The 21,211-nt window shown below is 42.8% G+C and overlaps 1 protein-coding gene across 5 annotated transcripts in view; it reads right to left on the minus strand.

Annotated features, from left to right (window-relative positions):
- Positions 1-21,211, minus strand: part of NAALADL2 (N-acetylated alpha-linked acidic dipeptidase like 2) — a 984,106-nt gene that overhangs the window by 348,792 nt on the left and 614,103 nt on the right. For all 5 annotated transcript variants that reach the window (XM_075937993.2, XM_075937986.2, XM_075937990.2 and 2 more), the window contains one exon: positions 16,158-16,308. In XM_075937993.2, the coding sequence (XP_075794108.2) occupies positions 16,158-16,308 (151 nt within the window). The remainder of the gene's footprint in view (positions 1-16,157; positions 16,309-21,211) is intronic.

Here is a 21,211-nt window from a genome sequence, read left to right on the forward strand (position 1 = left end):
TGAAGAAAAACTAAATTAACTGAATAAAGGACCTGAGAAACATCGGGAAACTCTTCTAGTACATATGAAATACAAGATGGCACCAGAGAGTATTACTGTCATTTCCGTTCACTTTCCCAGCCCACTCATTATGACTTAACATTTAAAGTTCAGCTAATTTTTCCATCTTTTTAAAAGCAATATTCATTTTTTTAAAGAAATACATAATTAATATGCTTAGCTTGCCTAAGTCCCACATCAGATCTTGCTTTGCCCTTATGTCACTGCCCTAATCTATTAAAAGATACTCAAGTTTATACCATAGGGGCTAAGATTTCTTTGAGATAATAAAATAAAATAAAATACACCAAAACTGAAGATCAATTATACTGTCTTGTCTACTGAAGATTAACAGATATGTCCATAGAAAAATATACTGCACTAACATGCCCTCAGTCTCAAGCAATGGAGTGCAAGTCTAGTATATAGGGGTTTTTTTTATATAATTATAAAACCAAAAGACAAAGGGAACATGAAAACTCAATAGGAAAGGCAGGAAAGTAATTCGTTCATTATGAAAACAAACTAAAAGGTCTTGGTAACAGAGGAAGCACACAATTAAAAAGGACAAACAATAATACTGTTTTCTTATTAAAACTAAGAGCCCATTCCTTTTGCAATCTCATTCAGTTCACTCATATACAAGAGCATGTAGTCAGAGATGGGACCAAAGTAACTACATGTTTGTTTGTTTTTTCATATTTGAGCCCTTTAAAACCCTTCTTTGACATAATGTTGACTGCCCTTCTCAGGCTACTCCATCTGTGGATTTTCAAATTGTAGTAAGTTAAAGGTCAGTAACATCAAGTCAGCAGGCCTGAAGAGAGGTCTGTAACATGAAAACAGCAACAGGCCTGCAATCTAATGAGCAAGACTTTAGTTTCGTTTAGTAACACAGCAACACAGGAGGCAAGAAAGAGGCCCTAGTGATAACTGTGTGATCGGGTAAGTTAGGACATAGGGAGGCACCAGGTACAGACTGTAAGCCAAAAGGGGAGTAGCAAGGAATGTCTTGGTACAAAGACTCCCTAGGAGCTGTGCACATACCGATCTGGGTTCAGGACAGGGTTAAAATTGATAGGATGAAGGATAGAAGATAAGCCCCTCTTCCATAGGGTGACGGGTGGTAACTAGGCAACAGAGGGTGGCAACCTGGTACATAAAGAAGTGATGTAAGTTGTTTGTACCTATCTATAAAAGGGCATCACAAACAGTGCATACCGGTTGACCTTGGGAGGAGAGGGGGGGAGCACACTAGGAGCCTGAATGGCAAGTGTCATTGCCTAGACTTACAGAATGCACAGTGGCTTAACTCTGACTAATATCTGTTAATATCTGTTATATGGTAATAGGCCTGCTACGTGCTGGTACCTTGTCAACATGGGCCAAGTGTACAGCGGTGTAGTATTGTAGAATCTCTGCTACCAACTGTCAGAGCTTCACATCTGACAGTAAACTTGCTCGATTGATTTCAAACCAAGTTTATCATCACCGATGGAGTAGAGGTCGTGTCAGGAGTGCACTGGGACAACCCTGACCAGACGCCATTGAAACACTGACAGTACAACATTGCCAGTACAACACAAATTATCAAGTTTTATAACAATTCTCTTTGTTTCTACACTGTACAATTATAGTCCCAAACAGGCACACACCAAGAATTTTATTCCCACCTCCTCCTCTCAGCAGAGCCACACATCTGCGGCCCCAACAGCTCCTGGGAGCAGGGCCACATGACGGATGACTGCCCACCCGAGGAGCAGTGGGGCATCCACCATACGACCTGCGTGGCAGCTGCTGGAGCTGGATCCTGGGCTGCAGTACTAAAAATAGCTCCATGGCCTGGCTCCAGTCCTGGCACATTAGGCAGCCTTGGCATGTGCCATATGCCACATTGTTGAGGGGTTCATCCCCCCCCTTTGACTGTGCCCCCAAGTCCATGCCCCTCTATCGGGGTAAACACGGCTCTAGCAGCCTAGTCCCAAAGTCAGTGCCCCTCTAACAGAGGAAATATGGCTTTGAGAACTAGCTGCTCCGAGAAGCCTCTCCTGGGTTAGGGGTTGATTGTCCAGGGTAGGGAAAAGGGTGATAGGGGTCCCAGCCCAGGTACCTTCAGGCAGGGACTATGGCTCCTGACGATTCAGCAGGGAAACCGGCCGCTACATGCCGAGCCATACTAACAGTCCTTTGCCCTGTGCTGCTTCCTACCACGGCTTGGCTCCCCTGTAGTCTATTTGCCTCGGAGTCAGTACTTGCTGGGGCTGCTGCCGGGGTTGAGGGCACTCCGGTCTCTCTGACGGGGGTTGGCTGCTGGCTTTACCCCTGGAGTCCGTTGCGGGCTCTTCTCTGACCTCAGCTGCTGCAGAAACACCAGGGTTGCTGCCTGCTCTCTTCCACCTTCCTCTTGCCTTCCCTCTGCAGGGCTGGATGGGCAGGGCTTCTTCTACAAGCTGGGCCTGGGCTGCCCTCCGCCCTTCCGTGCAGGGCTTGTCTGCCCCGTCACACACATCCATTAGTACACAATCAGAACAAAAAGTGAAAGTTGATTTTTTTTTATAAGCTGCAGCCCAGTCGAATGTCTGTGACACTTGCTGTTCACTATTTATGGCTGGTAATGGAGCATGTGGTTTTGTCTGGCCAGATCGGTTTGCTGTGATCATTACAGAATTGAAGTGTTATTAGCAGAGAGAGATGCCGGTGGTGGGAAGGTGACAAAAGGATGCTACACTGCTAAAAAGAGAATACAGATTTAGGAGCCATGCGGAGAGCCATGTAGGATAGGTAGCCTGAGAGTTGAAGCATGAGGGGCACTCTACTCTCCCCACCTAAGCCACTCCTCACTTTCTACCTGCCATTTACTTCTGTGCTCGCTAGATGCCCATGCAGTGTCTGTTCTCTAGAATCAGCTATTACGCATAGATGTACATTAAAAGTATCTAGATACATTGTCATTGATGGCTCCCCTGTCTTCCTGTGCACCTGAGGTTTGGACAGTCTAACCTTGCAAGCCACTGCCATAAGGTGTTAGGCTTCTTTTGGAGCTGGGAGCAGCTGGGGCCAGGACCATGGTACGGTGCTGCCCCATGTGCCGGGCCTGAAGCCAGGGCTGCGGTGCTATTTTTAGTACCAACGTCCCAGGCCCAGCTTTTCCAGAGCTGGGCTGTGTGGCTCGGCAGCCGCTCTATGGGCTGGGGCTGGAGTTAGGCCACAGTGCAGCTGCTCCTGGGCCAGGGACACAATACTAACAATAGCACCGTGGACCTGGCTCTAGCCCCAGCACACAGAACAGCCTCCCGCCATGCTGCCCTGCCCAGCAGGAAGGATAACTAAGGGAAAGGTGGGGGTGAGGAGAGGAAGGGGGCTTGTTCTGAGGGGGAGGAGGGAGCCATGGAAGTAGAAGAAAGGAGAACTAACTAAGGGGCAGGGTGGAGCAGAGACAAATGCCAGGGGACCAAGAGGAGACAATGAGGGGAAATGGAGAGGAGGAGTGGGAGTGGTAAGGAATGGGAAGGTGTAAGTGGGGGTGGGAGAAAGGAGGGGACAGGTTGATGCTGGAAGAGGAAAGGGAAGGGGCATGGAGGAAGGAAGAGGATGCCGTGAGAAGAGGGGAGGGCATGAGGAAGGTGAAGGTTGGAGTATATCTTGTATGAGGGCGCGAGGGGTGTGAGAAGAACTGGAGCAGAGGGTGGTGAAGGGGTGGGCACCAGCGAGAAAGAGGGCAAGGAGAGCAGGTATTGGGAGGGCAGGGGCAGTGAGGGAAGGGCGAGGCACTGGGAGGGTGCAGGGGGTAAAGTAAGGTGCAGGTGCTAGGGGGATTGTGGGGGTGAAGCAGGAGAACAGATATAGGAAGGGGAATGGGGGAGAGGAATGGGCACCAGAGGGCAGGGGCAGGGCAGGTGGATAGAAAGAGGTGTTAGGAGAGGGTATTGGAAGGGGGCTGGAAGAGGGGTGGGAACAGGGAGGAAGGGCTGGTGCAGGGGTAAGAGAGGATGGGAAGGTGGGGCAAGTCCCAGGAGGTCTGAAGGGAGTGAGAAGGGCAGGAGCCAGGACAGCAGAGGAGGATGAGGGGTGGGGTGCTGCAGCAAGCACCAGGAGAGCAGGCAGGGCAAGGGGAGGGTGGAAGACATGGCAGCAGAGGGGAAAAGGGAGAGGTTTATAGCTTGGGTGCCATGGTGACACACATCCGAACAAGCACACATGACCTCAATATTGGTACACATGACAAAATCCCTCTGCTTATGGATAGAAAATCTTAGAGGGAAGACTGGCCCCCAAATACTCAGAAAAGCTGAGCACCCACAGTTCTGATTGTTTCAATCAGTGGGTCCTAGGCACATCGGAAGAGGGGTGTAAGGACCGCAGGCTTGAAATAATGTATAACTTTATTCTTTTCCCCATAGGCCTGTCTCCAATTGCCATGGAAATGAATGGGAATCTTTTTATCGTGTTCAGTGAGCGTTGAATCAGGCCTTATTTGAATACAAATGACTCATGCACAATGTGCATATTCAGTTTAAGTTGCACTTTTTCTCCCAAATACAACTTCAGCTTGCCAATTTCATTTGGAGTAATGGGGTACAAATGTTAAACAATAAACACAAGAAAATAAGTTACCTCCTCACCAGCAATGAAAAGGGGGAAAACATCTGGGGGGTTTAGATTTGAAAGTCTCTAAAGGACAGCAGATACATAGTACAGATGGCTGCAAAATGTCAGAAGAGTTTCTACACTCAAAGCTGGAAAAAGCCAACTGGTGTGGAAGAGCCAATAGATATCCTTTTGGAGAGGATTTATTAAAGGGGAAACTCTATATACTACTAAAAAGGAAAAAGATGAAGCTGATAAAGTATAAGTAAGAAGTGAAGTCACGGTAAAATGAAAAAGTGTCCTTTTTAATCACATCACATGAAGACAGATTAAATACTGACACATTATATATGAATGGTTGTATACACATGCTAAAAGTTGGAATACTAAGATGGATACATTTGTATGCCAGGCATTAAATGAAAATATTGATATAAAAGACATCAGAGAAACTTGGGACATGGTAATACCAACTGCAAAATAGATAAGTCAAAGTCAAATAAGGTAAACTTCTTAAATGAATCAAGCTGTACTATAGAATCTCTATACATAAAAATTCCATGCTTGAATATATTGACTATAAAAAGGACTATAGCAGTAGGAAGATATTTTCAGCCACCTGACAAGGATGAAGATAGTGATTGTGAAATGCACAAAGAGATAAAAGAGGCTTCAAAACTAGAAAATCCAATGATAATGGGTGATTTTCCACTATCCTCATATCAGCTGGGTGAATGTCACCTCCAGGACATGATACAGAGATAAAGTTTCTGGACACCATTAATAACTGCTTCTTGAAGTGGCTAGTCCTAGACCCCACAAGGGGAGAGGCAATTCCTAATTTAGTCCTAAGTGGCTAAACAGGATCTGTTCCAAGAGAGCAGTAGTGAACATAATAAATGTAACATTCTTGTAGGGTGGAAAATACCCCCAAAAAATCACCAAGGTACCATTTAACTTAAAAATAAGAACTATACAAAACAAGGAAATAAGTTAAATAGCAGTTAATAGGAGCAGTTGCAATAGTGAAATGCCTGAAAGCTGAAAAGAAACTATTTTAAAACAACACACTAAAACTAAATACATACTCCAACCCAACCCAACATATATATGAAAAGTAAAGAGACCAAAAAAAAATCACCATTACTACAAAGAGTACCAGAGGCAGGTAGAGATAAAAAAGACATTTTTTAAAAACTGGAAGTCAAATCCTACTGTGGAAAACAGGAACAAGTATAAACTCTTGTAAGTCAAGTGTAAAAGTATATTTAAGTTAGGGATGTAAAATGTGTTTATTTTGGTAAATGTGTAACCACTAAGTTTTTCAGTGGTTACACGTTTACACATGGGGTGGAGGCTTTTAAGCTGGCTCCCCACACCAGTTCCTGCCCAGGCTCCTGGTTAGCTGTTTACATGTGAACACTTTTACATCCCCAACATAAGTAGGAAGGCTGACAAAGAATTTGAAGAGCAACTAGCAAAAGATTTAAAAAAAAGAAATTGCTGCTTGTTTTTGTAAGTTTAGGAAGCCCGGACAAACAATCAGAGGGAGCATTAGACAATCAAAGTGCTAAAAGGCGCACTCCAGAAAGACCAGGCTTTTTTGGAAAAGCTAAATGAATTATTTGCATTAGAGTCTTCACTGCAGAGGACTTGAGGGAGATTCACACATTTGAGCCACTGTTTTTATGTGACATACCTGAGGAACTATCCCTAATTGAGGTGTCAGTAGAGAAGTTTTTGAACAAACTTATAAACAGTAATATATCACCAGGACCAAATCATTGGTTTCACCCAAAGAGTTCTGAACAAATGCAAATATGAAAATTACAGAATTACTAACCATAGTATATAATCAATCACTTAAATCAGTCTGTACCAGATGACTTGGGGATAGCTAATGTTATGCTCATTTTTTAAAAAAAGGTCCAGAGGCGATCCTGGCAATTACAGGCTTGTAAGCCTAACTTCAATACCAGGCATATTGGTTAAAACTATTCCAAACAACAGAATTATCAGACACAGATGAACATGATATGTTGGAGAAGAGTCAACATGAGTTGTGTAAAGGAAAATCATCCCTCCCCAATCTATAAGAATTATTTGAAGAAAGGAATCAATAAACACACGGACAAGGATGATCCACAAGAGATATATTGTACTTGGACTTTAAGAAGGCCATTTGGTGAGGCAAAGTAAGGAAACATGGAATAAGAAAGAAGGTCCTCTCATGATCAGCAACTGGTTAAAAAGTTAGGAAACAGAGGGCCAGTTTTCACTATGGCAAGGAATAAATATTGGTGTCCCTAGACATCTATGTTGGTCCAGTGCTGATGAACATATTCATAAGCAGGGCTTCCCGAGCTGAGGCGAGCTCTGCTCGCCAGCTGCTCTGTTTGGCCTTTTGCGCATGCGCAGGTCGCCCGAACCTGGCTCTTCCGGGATGTAATCTACTCGCCACGGGCAAGTAGATTACATAGATTGTCGAGCTCTGTTCATAAGTGATCTGGAAAAAGGAGTAAACAATGAATTCTGCTCAGTAATGTAAGCAGATAACTGCTCAAGATTGTTAAGTCCAAAGCTGACTGTGAAGAGTTCCAAAGTGATCTGAGAAGACTGTGTGAATGGGAAACAAAATGGAAGATGAAATTCATTTCTGATAAATGAAAAGTAAGGCAGAACAGAAAACATAATCCCCATTATACATGTAAGAATGATTTTGGAGACTCCATAGATAGTTCTCTGAAAACATCTGCTCCATGTACAGCAGCAGTTAAAAAGCAAACCGAATGCTAAGAACCATTAGGAAAAGCATAGATAATAGGACAGAAAGAATCATAACACCATCATATAAATCCATGGTGTGCCCATACCTTGAATACTGCATATAATTCTGGTCACCTCATCTGTAAAATAACTGGAAAAAGTGCACAGAAGGCCAATGAAAATGCTTAGAAGTCTGGAATGCCTTTCATATGAGGAGAGATTAAGACGACTGAGATTATTCATTTTAGAAAAGAGATTAAGAGGGGATATGACAGAGGTCTATAAAAGCATGAATGATATAGAAAAATGGTTTAAGGGGGTGTTATTACCTCTTTACATAACACAAGAGCTAGAGGTTACCCAATGAAATTAATAGGTAGCACACTGAACATAAACATAAGGAAATATTTCTTTATAGAATGCACAATCAACCAACCTGTGGAACTTGTTGCCGGGGATGTTGTGAAGACCAGAAGTATAACCAAAAAAGAATGTTACAAACTTAATTAAGTTAATGGATGATAGGTGCATCAATGGCTATCAGTCAGGATGGTTAAGGGAGGCAACTCTGTCCTCCAGCTATCCCTAAACCTTTGATTGCCTGAAGCTAGGATGATAGAGGATGGATCATTTGACAATTGGCTATGTTTTGTTCATTCCCCTGAATCACCTTGTACTGGCCACTGTAGGAAGACATGAAATTGGGCCAGATGGACCATTGGTCTTACCCAGCATGACCATTCTTCTGTTCCTACACAGTAGACATATAGCTGAAGACAAAGAGGCTCCAGCGAATAGTACCAAGATGGCTTGTGGGTTGGAAAAGAGGAATTTTCTGAGTAAACGGCTTTTTATCGTGATGGTAAGAGCAAGTCAAGGTAACTTTCAGTATATTTTGACAACAGCTGTGCAAGCAAAAAATACAGAGTGGATTTATTGTTAATAATGAATAATATTTATCACTTACATAGTACCTGACAATCTCAAAACTTTTAAAATCAATGAACAATATTTTGCAATACCACTGGGATACAGAATAGTAAAATAAATAGTAACACTTAAAAATGTACCTGAGGGCTAGATTGTGAAAACTGCATATAGTGTAACATATACAAAGGGAAGGATCATCTCAGGGGAATTCCTTAGAAGGCTTCAGGTCAGAATTCTCTCCATTACTTATACACGCAGCACAGAGGAGAGAAGCCTTTCATACCTCCCTTCCATTTGTGCACCTAGATAAGGATTAGTGAAACTCTCTCCCTTCTATACCTAACATAGTTTAACTTCCATATTTGCACCATTCTGATGGATCTATGTATGGTATAATCCTGTCAGCTGACCGACCTGGCTTGTTAGCAGCCAACCTCATGTGTTGATAGGAAGCCAACAATTTGGAAGCCCTGGCTTGTAGCTTCTCAGCAGCCTGCCAAGTAAACTGTCCCAAAGCCAAGTCTCCCAGAGTGCCCTGGGATGGGCAAAATACAGTCTACAGATAGAAGCTGGCCTGCCAAACATTTGGATCTTGGCCCCCAATGACTCTCTGGGGGTATGTCTACACTACCCCGCTAGTTCGAACTAGCGGGGTAATGTATGCATACCGCACTTGCTAATGAAGCCCGGGATTTGAATTTCCCGGGCTTCATTAGCATAAGCGGGGAGCCGCCATTTTTAAATCCCCGCTGCTTCGAACCCCGTGTAGCGCGGCTACACGGGGCTCGAACTAGGTAGTTCGGACTAGGGTCCTATTCCGAACTACCGTTACTCCTCGTGAAACGAGGTGTACCGGTAGTTCGGAATAGGCACCCTAGTTCGAACTACCTAGTTTGAGCCCCGTGTAGCCACGCTACACAGGGTTCGAAGCAGCAGGGATTTAAAAATGGCGGCTCCCCGCTTATGCTAATGAAGCCCGGGAAATTCAAATCCCGGGCTTCATTAGCAAGTGCGGTATGCATACATTACCCTCCTAGTTCGAACTAGGAGGGTAGTGTAGACATACCCTGGGACACCGATATCCTGTGGCCCAATGGGATCCTTGAGTGGGCTCTCTGCCTGCCGCACAGGGCCATCCTTAACCATATGCACAATATGCAGCTGTGTAGGGCACTTGAAAATTTGGGGCACCACTGGGTCTGACTGTTCACCCATCTGCCTCTTGCTATCCTTGTTCTGGAGCTCTGCTTCCTCTGGAGATGATCTAGTTAACTGAAAAGTGAAAAGCCCTCTAGATCTATTAGCAGAACACTGAATCCGTAAAAGAGCCATTCAAGTGGTAAAGAAACCATTTAACAGGCATTTGTCAACTCCAGACTGTCAGGTTCTGAATTTACGGTGTTAGTCTACCGGACCTTTGTTTAAAATTTGCTTTAAAACTAAGTCATGACTGTGTTGCTGAAGATTATACAATCACATTTCTAAAAAATCATCATCCCTCTCCCCTTGGGCTGCTGACAGACATATGAGCACCAGTTTAATAGAACTGTGTAGGGCCCCATAAATCCTAAGGATGTCCCTGCTGCTGCACCTTCATACACCGCAGTTGCTGGGGCAGGTGTGTGCATCTCTGTGTTGCATGTGCCCGTTGGGGGTGGAGTGGGTTCTGCATACTACCCTCACCCCCCAGCACAATGCCTGCAGTACCCACTGGCTGGATATCGGGCAATGGGAGGTTCCTGCGTTGTGCTTGTGCAGCCCCTGTATCTCCATGGCGTGCAGAGTATAGACACGCACATGCTGGCCCAAGCATCCAGTCATTTTAAGCAGCATGTGGGGACGTGGCAGGAAGGGAGCCTGCCTGAGAGTCCTGGCCGGGAGCCACCTAGGTCAAGAGATTCTTGGACAGGGCCTGTCCTTAGCACAGCATTCCGTCCTGCACCAAACACCCTGCACCAGGTGAAATCCCTCTTGTCCCAGATCACAAACCAAAGCCTCTGCATCTTCTCCTGCACCCCTGCCCCAGGTCACAAACCCTACCCTGTGTACCCTGTCCTTCACAACTCCCTCCCAGCCCCTGCACCCCCTCCTACACCCCTCACTAGGTCAGAATACTGTCTGCACTCAACCCCCATTCCTGTTCTTGCACCCCAATCTCCTATCCCAGGTCACAACCCTCTCCTTCACCCAAATTCCCTTCCCTGTCCCCACACACCTTCTTGCACCCCAATAGCCTACCCCTGGCTACTTTCTTTCACCAAACCTCCAATCCCAGACCCCACATCCTCTCCATTAATATTATAGAAAATTTTGGCCCTTGACCACTTACCAAATTCCCGTCAAAATTATTATCCATCCCAGTCTACACCCAAGCAGAATGTAAGAGGTATTAATTCCCCTTACACCTCTGCTTACGAGTAGGTCACATCACAATCTAGCCTCACGCCTGTGCATGCACACACACTACAAAGCCTTGTGCTTTATTATAACTCATTTCTCTCCTACACCATTTTTAATGGCTCAAATGACTAACAGGGTTCTGAAGCACAGAATGCTTCTGAATAGTTTGTGTATTTTCTTTCGTACTATCACTTCTGTGTGAAATTCTTAGAAAGAACATTACTCTGGCCGCCCCTCTCAATATAGTAGGATTTTAGTCAATTGAGCTGTTATATTTCAGCATTTAAAACTGATAGCAGTCTCGATCATGCTTTCTGAAGAATTCTTCATAATATAATTTCCATTCTCCCGCTGCATAGATAGGAATTCTATTACTGAGTACCTTATCTTAGGCACAAGGTACTGCTCATTGCTACGGCACTTTGCTATTTACATACTAAGACTGACAAATAGGTTCTGTCTGTACCTTCGTTTACTGAGCCATTTTTCTGTGTGAAGACAGATTTGGTTTGAAATGACTCTGAAGTACAGCAATAGCAAAACCAAACATATCTTTGGCATAGCAAGCTGGGCAGAAGAAAGTGCAGCATTCAAAAAGTCAAAATGCAAAAAAAAAAAAAAAAAATGAGACGGGAAACTCATGCTTCTTTGTAATGTGCTTTCCTATGATCTCCCTCCTGCCCCCAGAACCTTCTTAGCACCCTAGATCTCATGTTTCTTCCACTGTAGGGCTCCTTAGCCCCCACTCCCACACCATTCCTAACTCCAAGTTCCAAACACTGAACCTCTCAAATTCCAGAGCAACAAAAGCTAGATTCAAAGAAAGAGTCTTGAGAAAGAGACTTGAAAATCCTTGATAATCAAAACCAGGCAGAAAGGACAGAGGCTGACAATGCCCCCACAGGATTCTCCCATGACTGTTGTGGTAGAGAAGCAGCAGACCCAAGATTAACAAAGCCAAATTAGAGGTGAAGAACCTAGTAAAGACTCAAAAGTTGCAAACAAGAAGTAGCCCTTGTATAGGAGTACTTGGATGTCTCCTAGCCATGTGTTGATTGCCCTTCATGGGAAGATAAAGTGATTGTCCCATTTAAAGGTATAAGGTACATTCATCATTTACGTATTGTTAGTGGTACATTCTAAATTAATCCACATACTGAAACTCTGCAGTTCATCTCTATCTTCGTAAGAGAGCAGGATTTGAGCTGGAATTTTCTGAGGATCTAGAAGTCTAGTATTATTAATTACATAAATCCCATTAAAAATAGTGGTTGACTTAAAAAAAAATAAAAGGATCCTGGGCCAGTCAAAAATTTCCTGAAACTTTTGCTCTTAAGAAAAATATAACCACTGTAATATTCTGAGTAGTGCTAGGAGTATTTTCTTTTGCACTAACAGTAAACTCATGAAAACGCATTTTTGGGACACCAAAACTTTTCACAAATATGATGCAAATTTGGTGAGTAGTTTCTGTTTAAAAACGAGCCCAAAGGATTACTTTTAGCCATTTTAAACCAGTATTTCATATAGAAATTTAGCTAATATTTTCTAAACTACACACACAATGAAATTAAAAAAAATAAGGAGAAAAAATCATTAACTTTGCATGCATGTCATTTAGTACACTGATGGGTGTAGAGTACAAAGATTTGCTTCAACAATGATTACCTTTAAATCACTCATATTTCTACAGGTTTCCTTCTAAAATGGGATAAAGCATGTTGAAACATTTGTCAATTTTCAGTGACAAACAAAAGAATTTAATTTCCCATCTTCTTTTTCCTCTCCCAATGTTGATGTTTTCACCAAAAACCATTTTTTTCTGATCTCTCTCATGTGTGTTACAGATTACACTAATCCTGAGACAGTAATGGTGACAGCTTACACTCTCCCCTTGGCAATGGATAAAATGCAGATGGTAACCTCTAGACAATAATGTGCTGCCAATATTTTAAGCATGGGCTTCCACAAAAATCCCTGCCTATAGTCTGTAATAAACTCCATTTGCCAAGGGATGTGTGCTCTGCTTGCAGGAAAGCGGGATAAGAATCGGGACAATCCTGCATTATTTGCCGCCGATATTTTTTTTTAAATACCTGCCACGTGATATCACAAAGGTAAAACATTTGCTTTTCAGACAGACTTGTACACAATGCAGGCACAAGTTAACCCTGGCCAGCATTATTTATTGGCCTTTGGAGAAGTGTGAACACCACAGAGACAGGGAAATCATTCAACTTGCTCTAACACTTGGTGGCATAGCTCTAACAAGAGGACTCCAAGAGTTCCCAGAATTCCTTCAGTGCATCATTGCATTCAGATTATCACAAATACTTTAGACATTTGGAGACCTACACCTCCGCATAAATGATGGTTAGAGTCTTAAAAACAAGTGTAAGATACATGAAGGCTCTAGCACAAACCAATTACCTACTTAATTCTCTATTCCTCCACTAAGGTTATCAGGTTTTTCTCTTGTGCCAATAAGTATTGCCCTGTGAAACTAGAGTTTGGAATCTATACAACCCAAAAGAGGATTTAATGTAACTATCAGCAAAACAGTAAACAAGGTTTAAAACAGTGACACAGCATCCTACTGTCATTGTATCTGTTGTAATTAACTTTATTTTTTATGATGGGTAAATAGAATGTTATGCAGTCATTTAGACTTATAAACAAATTACTTCACAGAGCTCCATGAAATGATTCAGAATAAATCTCTAAGGGTATGTGTACACAGTAGCATGTACGCAATTTGAGTAATGCAAATTAGGTAGCTTATTTTGAAATTTGGTGCTGTCTACACGCGCTAATTTTGAAATAAATCAGTATTCCAGTATCTTTCTTAATCCTCATGCAACGAGGTTTATACGAACCTGGAATAACACACCCATTATTTCAAATGTATTTCAAAATAATAAGCATGCTGTTAAGATAAGCAGAATGCTATTTCGGGATAACAGACCTTATCCCAAAACAGCGCCACTGTATACACATATCCTAAGAGTTCTACATTTACTTGTCTAGTTCCCACAACTGTTCTAGGTCAGATAGTGTGGCACAGAAAACATGCAATTCCTTTCCCATCGAGCTGGTCAAGACATTACATGATGTGAGTAGCTACTCTTCTCTGACAGGTAGGCCAATATTTCTATTTTCTGCTATTCTAGTCATGAAACATCTCAGCATTGCCTCAGTTGATTTAGTGCCAATTCGAGGCAGCTTATAGATGTCTGTGTTAGTAACTGGACCAAATATTCTTGATGAAGCCTTGTCACAGATTCACAGCGTGTTTCTTAATACTTTCCCCCTATAGCTAGATATTACAGGATGTTGTAAAGCCAAAAAGATAGAAGAACACATGTTCAGTAAACTGCTATAACAAGGATTTTAAATAGAACATATACTCTGGTATGCTTCAGGTGGAAATTATTTTCAAAATCATTGTTGGCACACTAACATTTATGTTTAATTAACATTTTTTATTTCATATTGTTAAAAAACGTGTTTGCCCTCCTATCATTTAACAAAGCAGAAGTTCATTAACTGAAAAGACCAAGTCTGCTCTGGTAGAATCAAAATCAGGCAGGTAGAACATATATCTTATTAAAGTGTTATTGGCAAAGACTGTACACGACATCATTGCTATAACCTTTTCTGATTACACTGCACTTGTAGCTATCGCCAAATGCTCCCATCATCCACAACATGGGAGCACAAAGACCCAGCACATAGTGAAAATTGCTTCATTAGTGGGGACAGATCCTGGAGAGTCCAATTGCACACAAACCACTCAGCTGTGAAGAGAATTGTTCCACAGCTGCACTCTACATGGCTAAATAGTGAAATGTGAACTTACTGACACAAGACAGCATAAGGAGGCAGGTAATCCAGCTACTCCTAGCAAGAGTCTGCAGTAGCATTTGGATACAAGCTGCAGAACACTATACCCCACATCTAGGTTATAATCATAGTTCTGCTAAGGTGCATGCCTGCGCAGCTATGCCCAAAGAATTCTTCCCTTGCCCACCTCCTCTGGAGATCCGCACAACAGCACTCATGCAGTGGGGCTGGTTGAGATGGTGTGGTGAGGGACCCACTGGGGCAGGGGGTTGGGACCTGCTGTGGCCATGTGGCGGGGGGCGGACCTGTTCTGACAGCTGGGGCAAGGAACGGGACATGCAACATGGCCAGTGTGGGGGGATGGGGTCTGTGCTGGTAGATGGGACTGGGACCTGTCGCATGATGGCTGCGGGTTGTCTACTCTGGTGGCCGGGAACGGGACATGCCGCATGGCTGGCGGGTAGGAGGGGAGGTCTGGTCTGGCAGCTGGAAACGGGACATGCCACATGGCCCAGGGAGGGCGGGTTCTGCTCCAGCGGCTGGAAACGTCTGTGTGTGTTAATAAATTGGGTGCCGCAGTGCACACACCCAAACCAGCACACATGACCTCAATATTGGTGCACAAGCCAAAACTCACTTCGCTCATGGTTGGCAAATCTTAGAGGGAACACTGGTTATAAGAGTGGATTCTATCCTTTCAAACTTATTATTTCTGTGTACAAAGCCCTTTTATTCATGTCTTATGCCTGGGACTAAGACTGGCATTCTTGTTTCAATTCATGTATAATATATTTTAGAATGTGTCTGTCTGTCTGTGTGCTACTCTGTTTGTTCAAGAACTCCTCCTAAATGATTAGAGCTAGGGCTACCAAATTGGTAGGCAGTTCCCTCTTCTCCTAACTTAAAGCAAGGTCAGGGTTGGTTGTGCCAGAACTAGGAAAGGGACTGTTTTCCATAGCATGCAAAGGGAGGGGATGTTGTTCAGAGGGATGCAATATAAGAGAGGCCACTGGAGCCAGAGTGCCTGCAGGAGAGAGCTATCCTGCAGTGTCCCCACTGGGCACAGCTATAGCTCCAAAGGGGTGGGCAGCAGGTCTGGGGTTCTGCCATTTTGCCTGACAGCACACTGAGTAAGTAGCACTACTACCCCAGACCTTTCCCTGCCTCCTGGCCCTTGGCTGCAGCACCAGGGGTGGGAGCTTGTGGGGGGTTGGGGGGAGAAAGGCCCCTGGTGGCCAGGAGGGGGGACTGAGGGGGAAAAAAAGGTTCCTGATGGCCAGGGGGAGGGGGCTGGGGTGAGAGAAGACGCATCTGGTGGCTGGGAGGGGGAAAGTGAGGGCAGAGAAAATGCCCATGCTGGATGGTACCCCCCCAGCCATGAGACCTCCTCAGCCCCCAACCCTCACTCTCTCACTCCCTCCTGCCCCCAGCCTCCTGCACCATCCCACATCCACAAGGCTCTGCACCAAGTCCTCCACCCTCCACACCTCCAGTCCCCTATCCTGAAGGACCTGGCCAACACCAGGTAAGTCTCTTAGTTTACAATACATTTTAAAATGCCACTAACCAGACACACCTAAAATGGTACTTACCAATACTGGGATAGCCTGGTGTTGATGGGTCTCCTCCATTGTTTAGGGAAACCATGAACGCCTTATCACTAAGATTTTTAGTCTTTGGTAAATCGCAAGGATCAACATAAAGAAGAACACCTCCAAACCCTGCCTCTTCTAACAGAGAAAGCTGTGGAAAAGGAGAAACAAAGGAGACTATTAACAAAAAGCTTTGATACCACAATACAGTAGTCTCTATATTTAAAAAAACAACAAAGTAATTTAACTGTTTCTCCACATTTACCAAAAAGACACTTTCTAAACATAATGGCAAAAATCAGCTCTCACTTAAACATAAATTATACAGCACATGAAATGAACTGACAATATCAACCTAAAGTCCATCTCGTTTTTACAAAGTATTATAAATACATCACTTAACCCCTGATTCAGCATAGCATGGAAGCACATGGCTAACCTTAAGGCTATGAGGAGAGCCCTGCAATCCCATGGATATATGTTTTATATGCTGGGTATCTGCATCTGTTGATGCAGATGTGGATATCCACAGCTCATTTTTACAAATATGGATGTGGATACACATTTAGTATCTAGAATCCTGCAAATTTGTGGATATCCACTTTATATCTGCAGGCATCTGCGATTGTCAAAGCAGATATCTGTGGCTCATTTTTCGAATAGAGAGGCAAATACAAATTTTGTATCTGCACGCACAGGGCTCCACTTGAGCACAGTGCCACAGAAGTTGGTTAAATGCTTATGCATATAGCTTAGCTGAGACCTTATCAATGTATATGTCCTGTTTTAAATAACTGGAGTAGATAAAAATAATTCCATCATTTAAAAAAGAAATTAGACCTCATTTTGCTTATAATTTAAGAGGATTACACTAAATTGGTATATAAACGGACAGTTAATATTAAAAACTGAGGAATAAATGCTGGCTGAGAAAAAAAATGTTGTTTTCATTTTTCTAGTCTCTCCAAAGAATTGTAGCTTGATACAATTAGGCTACAAATTCCAACCTTCCATTTCAAGAAATGTCTTCCAGTGGCCAACAGGTAGGCATCATGATGTAAACAGATTTGTTTCTAGCCTGATAAATCAGGCCTCCACTAAAACTGTCTCTGTTAATTTACTTTAGAGACTCAGATTATACATTCCTTCAATAGCACTACACCAATAATGGGCTCTTTAAAAATTAACAAAGAACTCCTTTATAATCCCACATATCAAGTGAAACAGTCTATTTCCCCCAACAGTTGTTGCATCATGTGGCTGAGTGGGGGAAGATCCTACTATTATTTTTGGGGAAAAAAAAAAAGATGAGCAGCCGGACTTCTGGCAAAATTACCAATGGATGCATGAAGTGAGTGAGGAACATAATCTCAGCTGGTCAGAGTGAGGCCTCAGAAGTAGCATATTGTTACAAGCTCCAACCCAGAAATAGCTCTGCAAAGGGAAAGATTGACATGCCTCTCTAGGATGGGTTTCCTGAGTTATTTTTCTGACAGAGGAAAGAAAGAGGAAAACACTCTGGAAAAGTCAGGGGATCCTATCATTAGAGCCGGTCAAGGGAAAAAAACCTATGACAAACAGACTGTCTTCGGAATTTGCCAATTTTTCAAAACTGAAACAGTCCACAGAAATGGTTCAATTTCTAGAAACAAAACAGCTTTGGAAACCTGCCTTTTTTTTCCCCTGCCAGCTCACCAGCTGAAAAACCTGGGTTTACAAGAGCCACAGCTTGGGGTCAGTCAGTCAGGTGAACTACCTTGAAGGGGAGGGTGGGTAGTTTTACAACAGGATTTTCAGAGACTGGAGCTTCAAGGCAGCCATCCATGCACATGGTCTCTGAGCTGTGGCTTTCCCTTTTGCAGAGAATTACGAAATTTTGGGGTTGTACAGAGATTTTGGGGCTTAACAGAATTAAACTACTAATTTGAAAATACTGAAATCCTCCAGGAAACAGAATTATCTTTCTCCTTTAGGGATGTAAGTGAGTAGTTGACTACCTGATAAGCTTAGGCTTATCAGATAGCTGAGTTGTCTATTCACGGTCCCTGCTCCCCCTTGCTGCCTCCATATCAGAGGCAGCAAGGGGAGAGAAGCAGGAGCTGGTGCAGGGGGGCTGGTGCTGCTGGAGAGGCCCTATCTGTGGGCCTCCATTTTATAACTGCTCTGGGGACTATCCCACTGCGGATCTGCAGTTTGAATGTGCTAAGAGCAGCGTGAACCGGAAGCCGGCTCTTAGTACATTTAAACTGCAGAGCTGCAGTGGGAGTAGGTCCTGGACCCAGCCCAAGCCAGGACTGAGACAGGCTTGCTCATTCCCGGCTCATGCCGAGTATGGAACCTACCCCACCCCGGACGCCCAACTCCTACTACATTTGAATTGCAGAGCCTCAATGGGGGAAGCTCCTGGACCTGGAGCGAACTAGGAATGTATGCTTTCCCATATCGACCAATTGTGTAGTTGATAAAAATTCTATCGACTATACAATTAGCCAATTACCCACCTCTTAACATCCTTATTCTCCACAGCCCCATATATCTGCAAAGGACCATCAACCTGTAATCTGACTGAAGCCACTTGGCATTTGAGAAGTGTGTCGTCAATGCTGATGTTGCAGCCTTAATCACAGGGCTCAGCTTTTCAAACAGAAAATAGTGATGAATTCTGTGAAATCAGACCTTTTGCTCCAAGACGTTCTTGCAGATAGAGGCCTCGCTGCCTAGCTACTGGCCATCCTGCTGTTGCAGCAGCAGTACATGCACTGAACACTAGCTCTGAGCTAGATCGCTCAGTGCACCCCAATCCCAATTTTTAAAGTGCAGCTCTTATTATATAATTTATATTAGCACTAACAAAAATATATACAATAGATAAATGTGAAAAATGATTACTCATTATAAACAATACGGATCTATTTCTAGAACATTGGTTCCAGGGAATCACGCTGGCCTTACATGTTTTGGCCTCAGGGTGGAAAATGTTCTTAATGACCAGTGAGTGGCTGAGCAAAAATAAAACACACACAAAAAAATAGCTAAGTAATTTGGTGTCCAGGGTGACTACCCTGATTGTCCACTTGTAAAGCCAGTCCTACATTACAATTGCACATTGGCTAGTATAAGATGTCAGGAGTGACAGAAATAATCTTAAATTCTGAACGGCAACATCTTGTTTTGGGCTTCATTACTAGAACCTTATGGGATGGTAATTTTCTCTATCTTGTCGTGTTCTGCCTTTTCTTTTTTCTCTCTCTTTCGCTTCTCTGTGGGCACATTTATTTATTTATTTGACTTTTTGCTCTGTTAAACGTTGGACTTCTGCACAACTGTTTGTGACATGGCTTTATTTTTTCTGTGGTATTACATTCTGTCTTTGCCTCAAGCTTTAGAACTAATTCACATCTATCTTTGCTTTTATTTAAAGACAGGAAAATCTGGTGTGTACTCTTAGCTATAGCTATATTCAATGGCCTTCTTTGCAAGTACTAAGGTTACAATATATGGTTGTTAATGAGTTAATATGAGTGAGAGTCCAAAAATGTCATGAGTGAACAATAACAAAAAGAAGCCTGTAAGTTAGCTATTGCAATGTTCTGCCTCTTGTTTTTACTTCCATATTCAGATAGTCATCCAGATAATGAGTGGTGTGTGGAAAAGTTGAAGAGACAAGAAGCAGCATTAAAAGCCAAGTTATTTGACAATGTGTTTAAAATAACAATTGTCTATTTTCACAAGTGCCCATAGTCTTCTTCAGTTACATCTTTTCCTTCATCTCTCCATTAAATATAATAAATAAGAATAGAATAGTAAAGGCAATAAATATGTACAAAGTCATTTCATTTATTTGTAATGTATTTTTAAAACATCACATTTTAAAAATATCTTCCCAATATTAAATTCTTCTATTTCATTAAGAAAGGCTGCATAGGTCTTAAGCTACACAATGCAGCAGCAGCTGCTGCCATGGTTACAGAGAAGAGGATGTTGTACATGTGAAATTATTTTTAAAAAATCCTTTCAAACCAGAAAATGAAACTTCATTTTTACAAGACGCTTCAACAATTTCAATTTTTTTTCCAAAAATGGTCAGTTTAGAAGACTGTGGGAACCAACCCTTTCCTGCAAACAGTTTTGATTTTCATGAATCAATAGTTTCTGTCATAAACATTTTGACCAGCTCTAATTACTATCCTCTTTTTAAAAAGGAGGAAACTAAGACACAGAAAAGATGGACCTTTAAGAAAGATTGCCAACCCTGCCTGAAGCTATTCCAGGAGATTCCCTCCCTCCCGGCCCGAACATGACAATCTCATTTTCTTAAAATACCCTATTAAAATCTTCAGAATTGATTTCAAAAGTCACCTGGAAATTAACCCAACCTCTTTAAACCCAGGATAATTAAAAAAACAAAACATGGGAGCAGATTTGGACTAACACCGAAATTTCTTGAAAAATTCCACTTTTAGGTCTTAATTGTCTTGCCCAAATTCATAAAGTGAGTCAGTAGCAGAGCTCAGAATGGAACTCACGAGTTCTTACACCTGATCCCTGATTTTCAATGGCAAGTTGGCAACAGCACACAGTTTAGAGAAACAATGGCTGTTGATGCAGTAAATGCTGAACATTTTATAAAGGCTTTTGGAGAGTGTGAAAGCTAATTCAGGGAAGTGGTGTAAGAGTTTTGGTTTGGTGCAGGGGCGGGTTGCTTTAGTTTTTGAAGGGGGAAGGGAGGAATAAGACTTGCTGTGGGATAACTGCTGGGTTTTTAATGGATTTTTCTCTTTGAATCTTGTCAAAGGAGCCTAGGAGAACGGATGCACAGCTCTTTATGCATTGCATATTTGGCTTTGTCACAATTCTCAGGATGGTAACGGGAGACTCCTACTGTACAGATACTGGAAAACTCTCTCTCCTGCTGCCCCATTTTCCAAGGTAAGGGTCTCGCTGATACAAACTAATTCAGATAGTCCAATTATGTTTGAAGGGGAGTGGAAGTTTTGGCTCCCACGCCTCTAATCCTTTTAGCATAGTCTCAAATTCCCTAACCACAAAACAGG

This window comes from Pelodiscus sinensis, chromosome 10 (genome assembly GCF_052426305.1).
Source record: "Pelodiscus sinensis isolate ZL-2025 chromosome 10, ASM5242630v1, whole genome shotgun sequence".
NCBI lineage: Eukaryota > Metazoa > Chordata > Testudines > Trionychidae > Pelodiscus > Pelodiscus sinensis.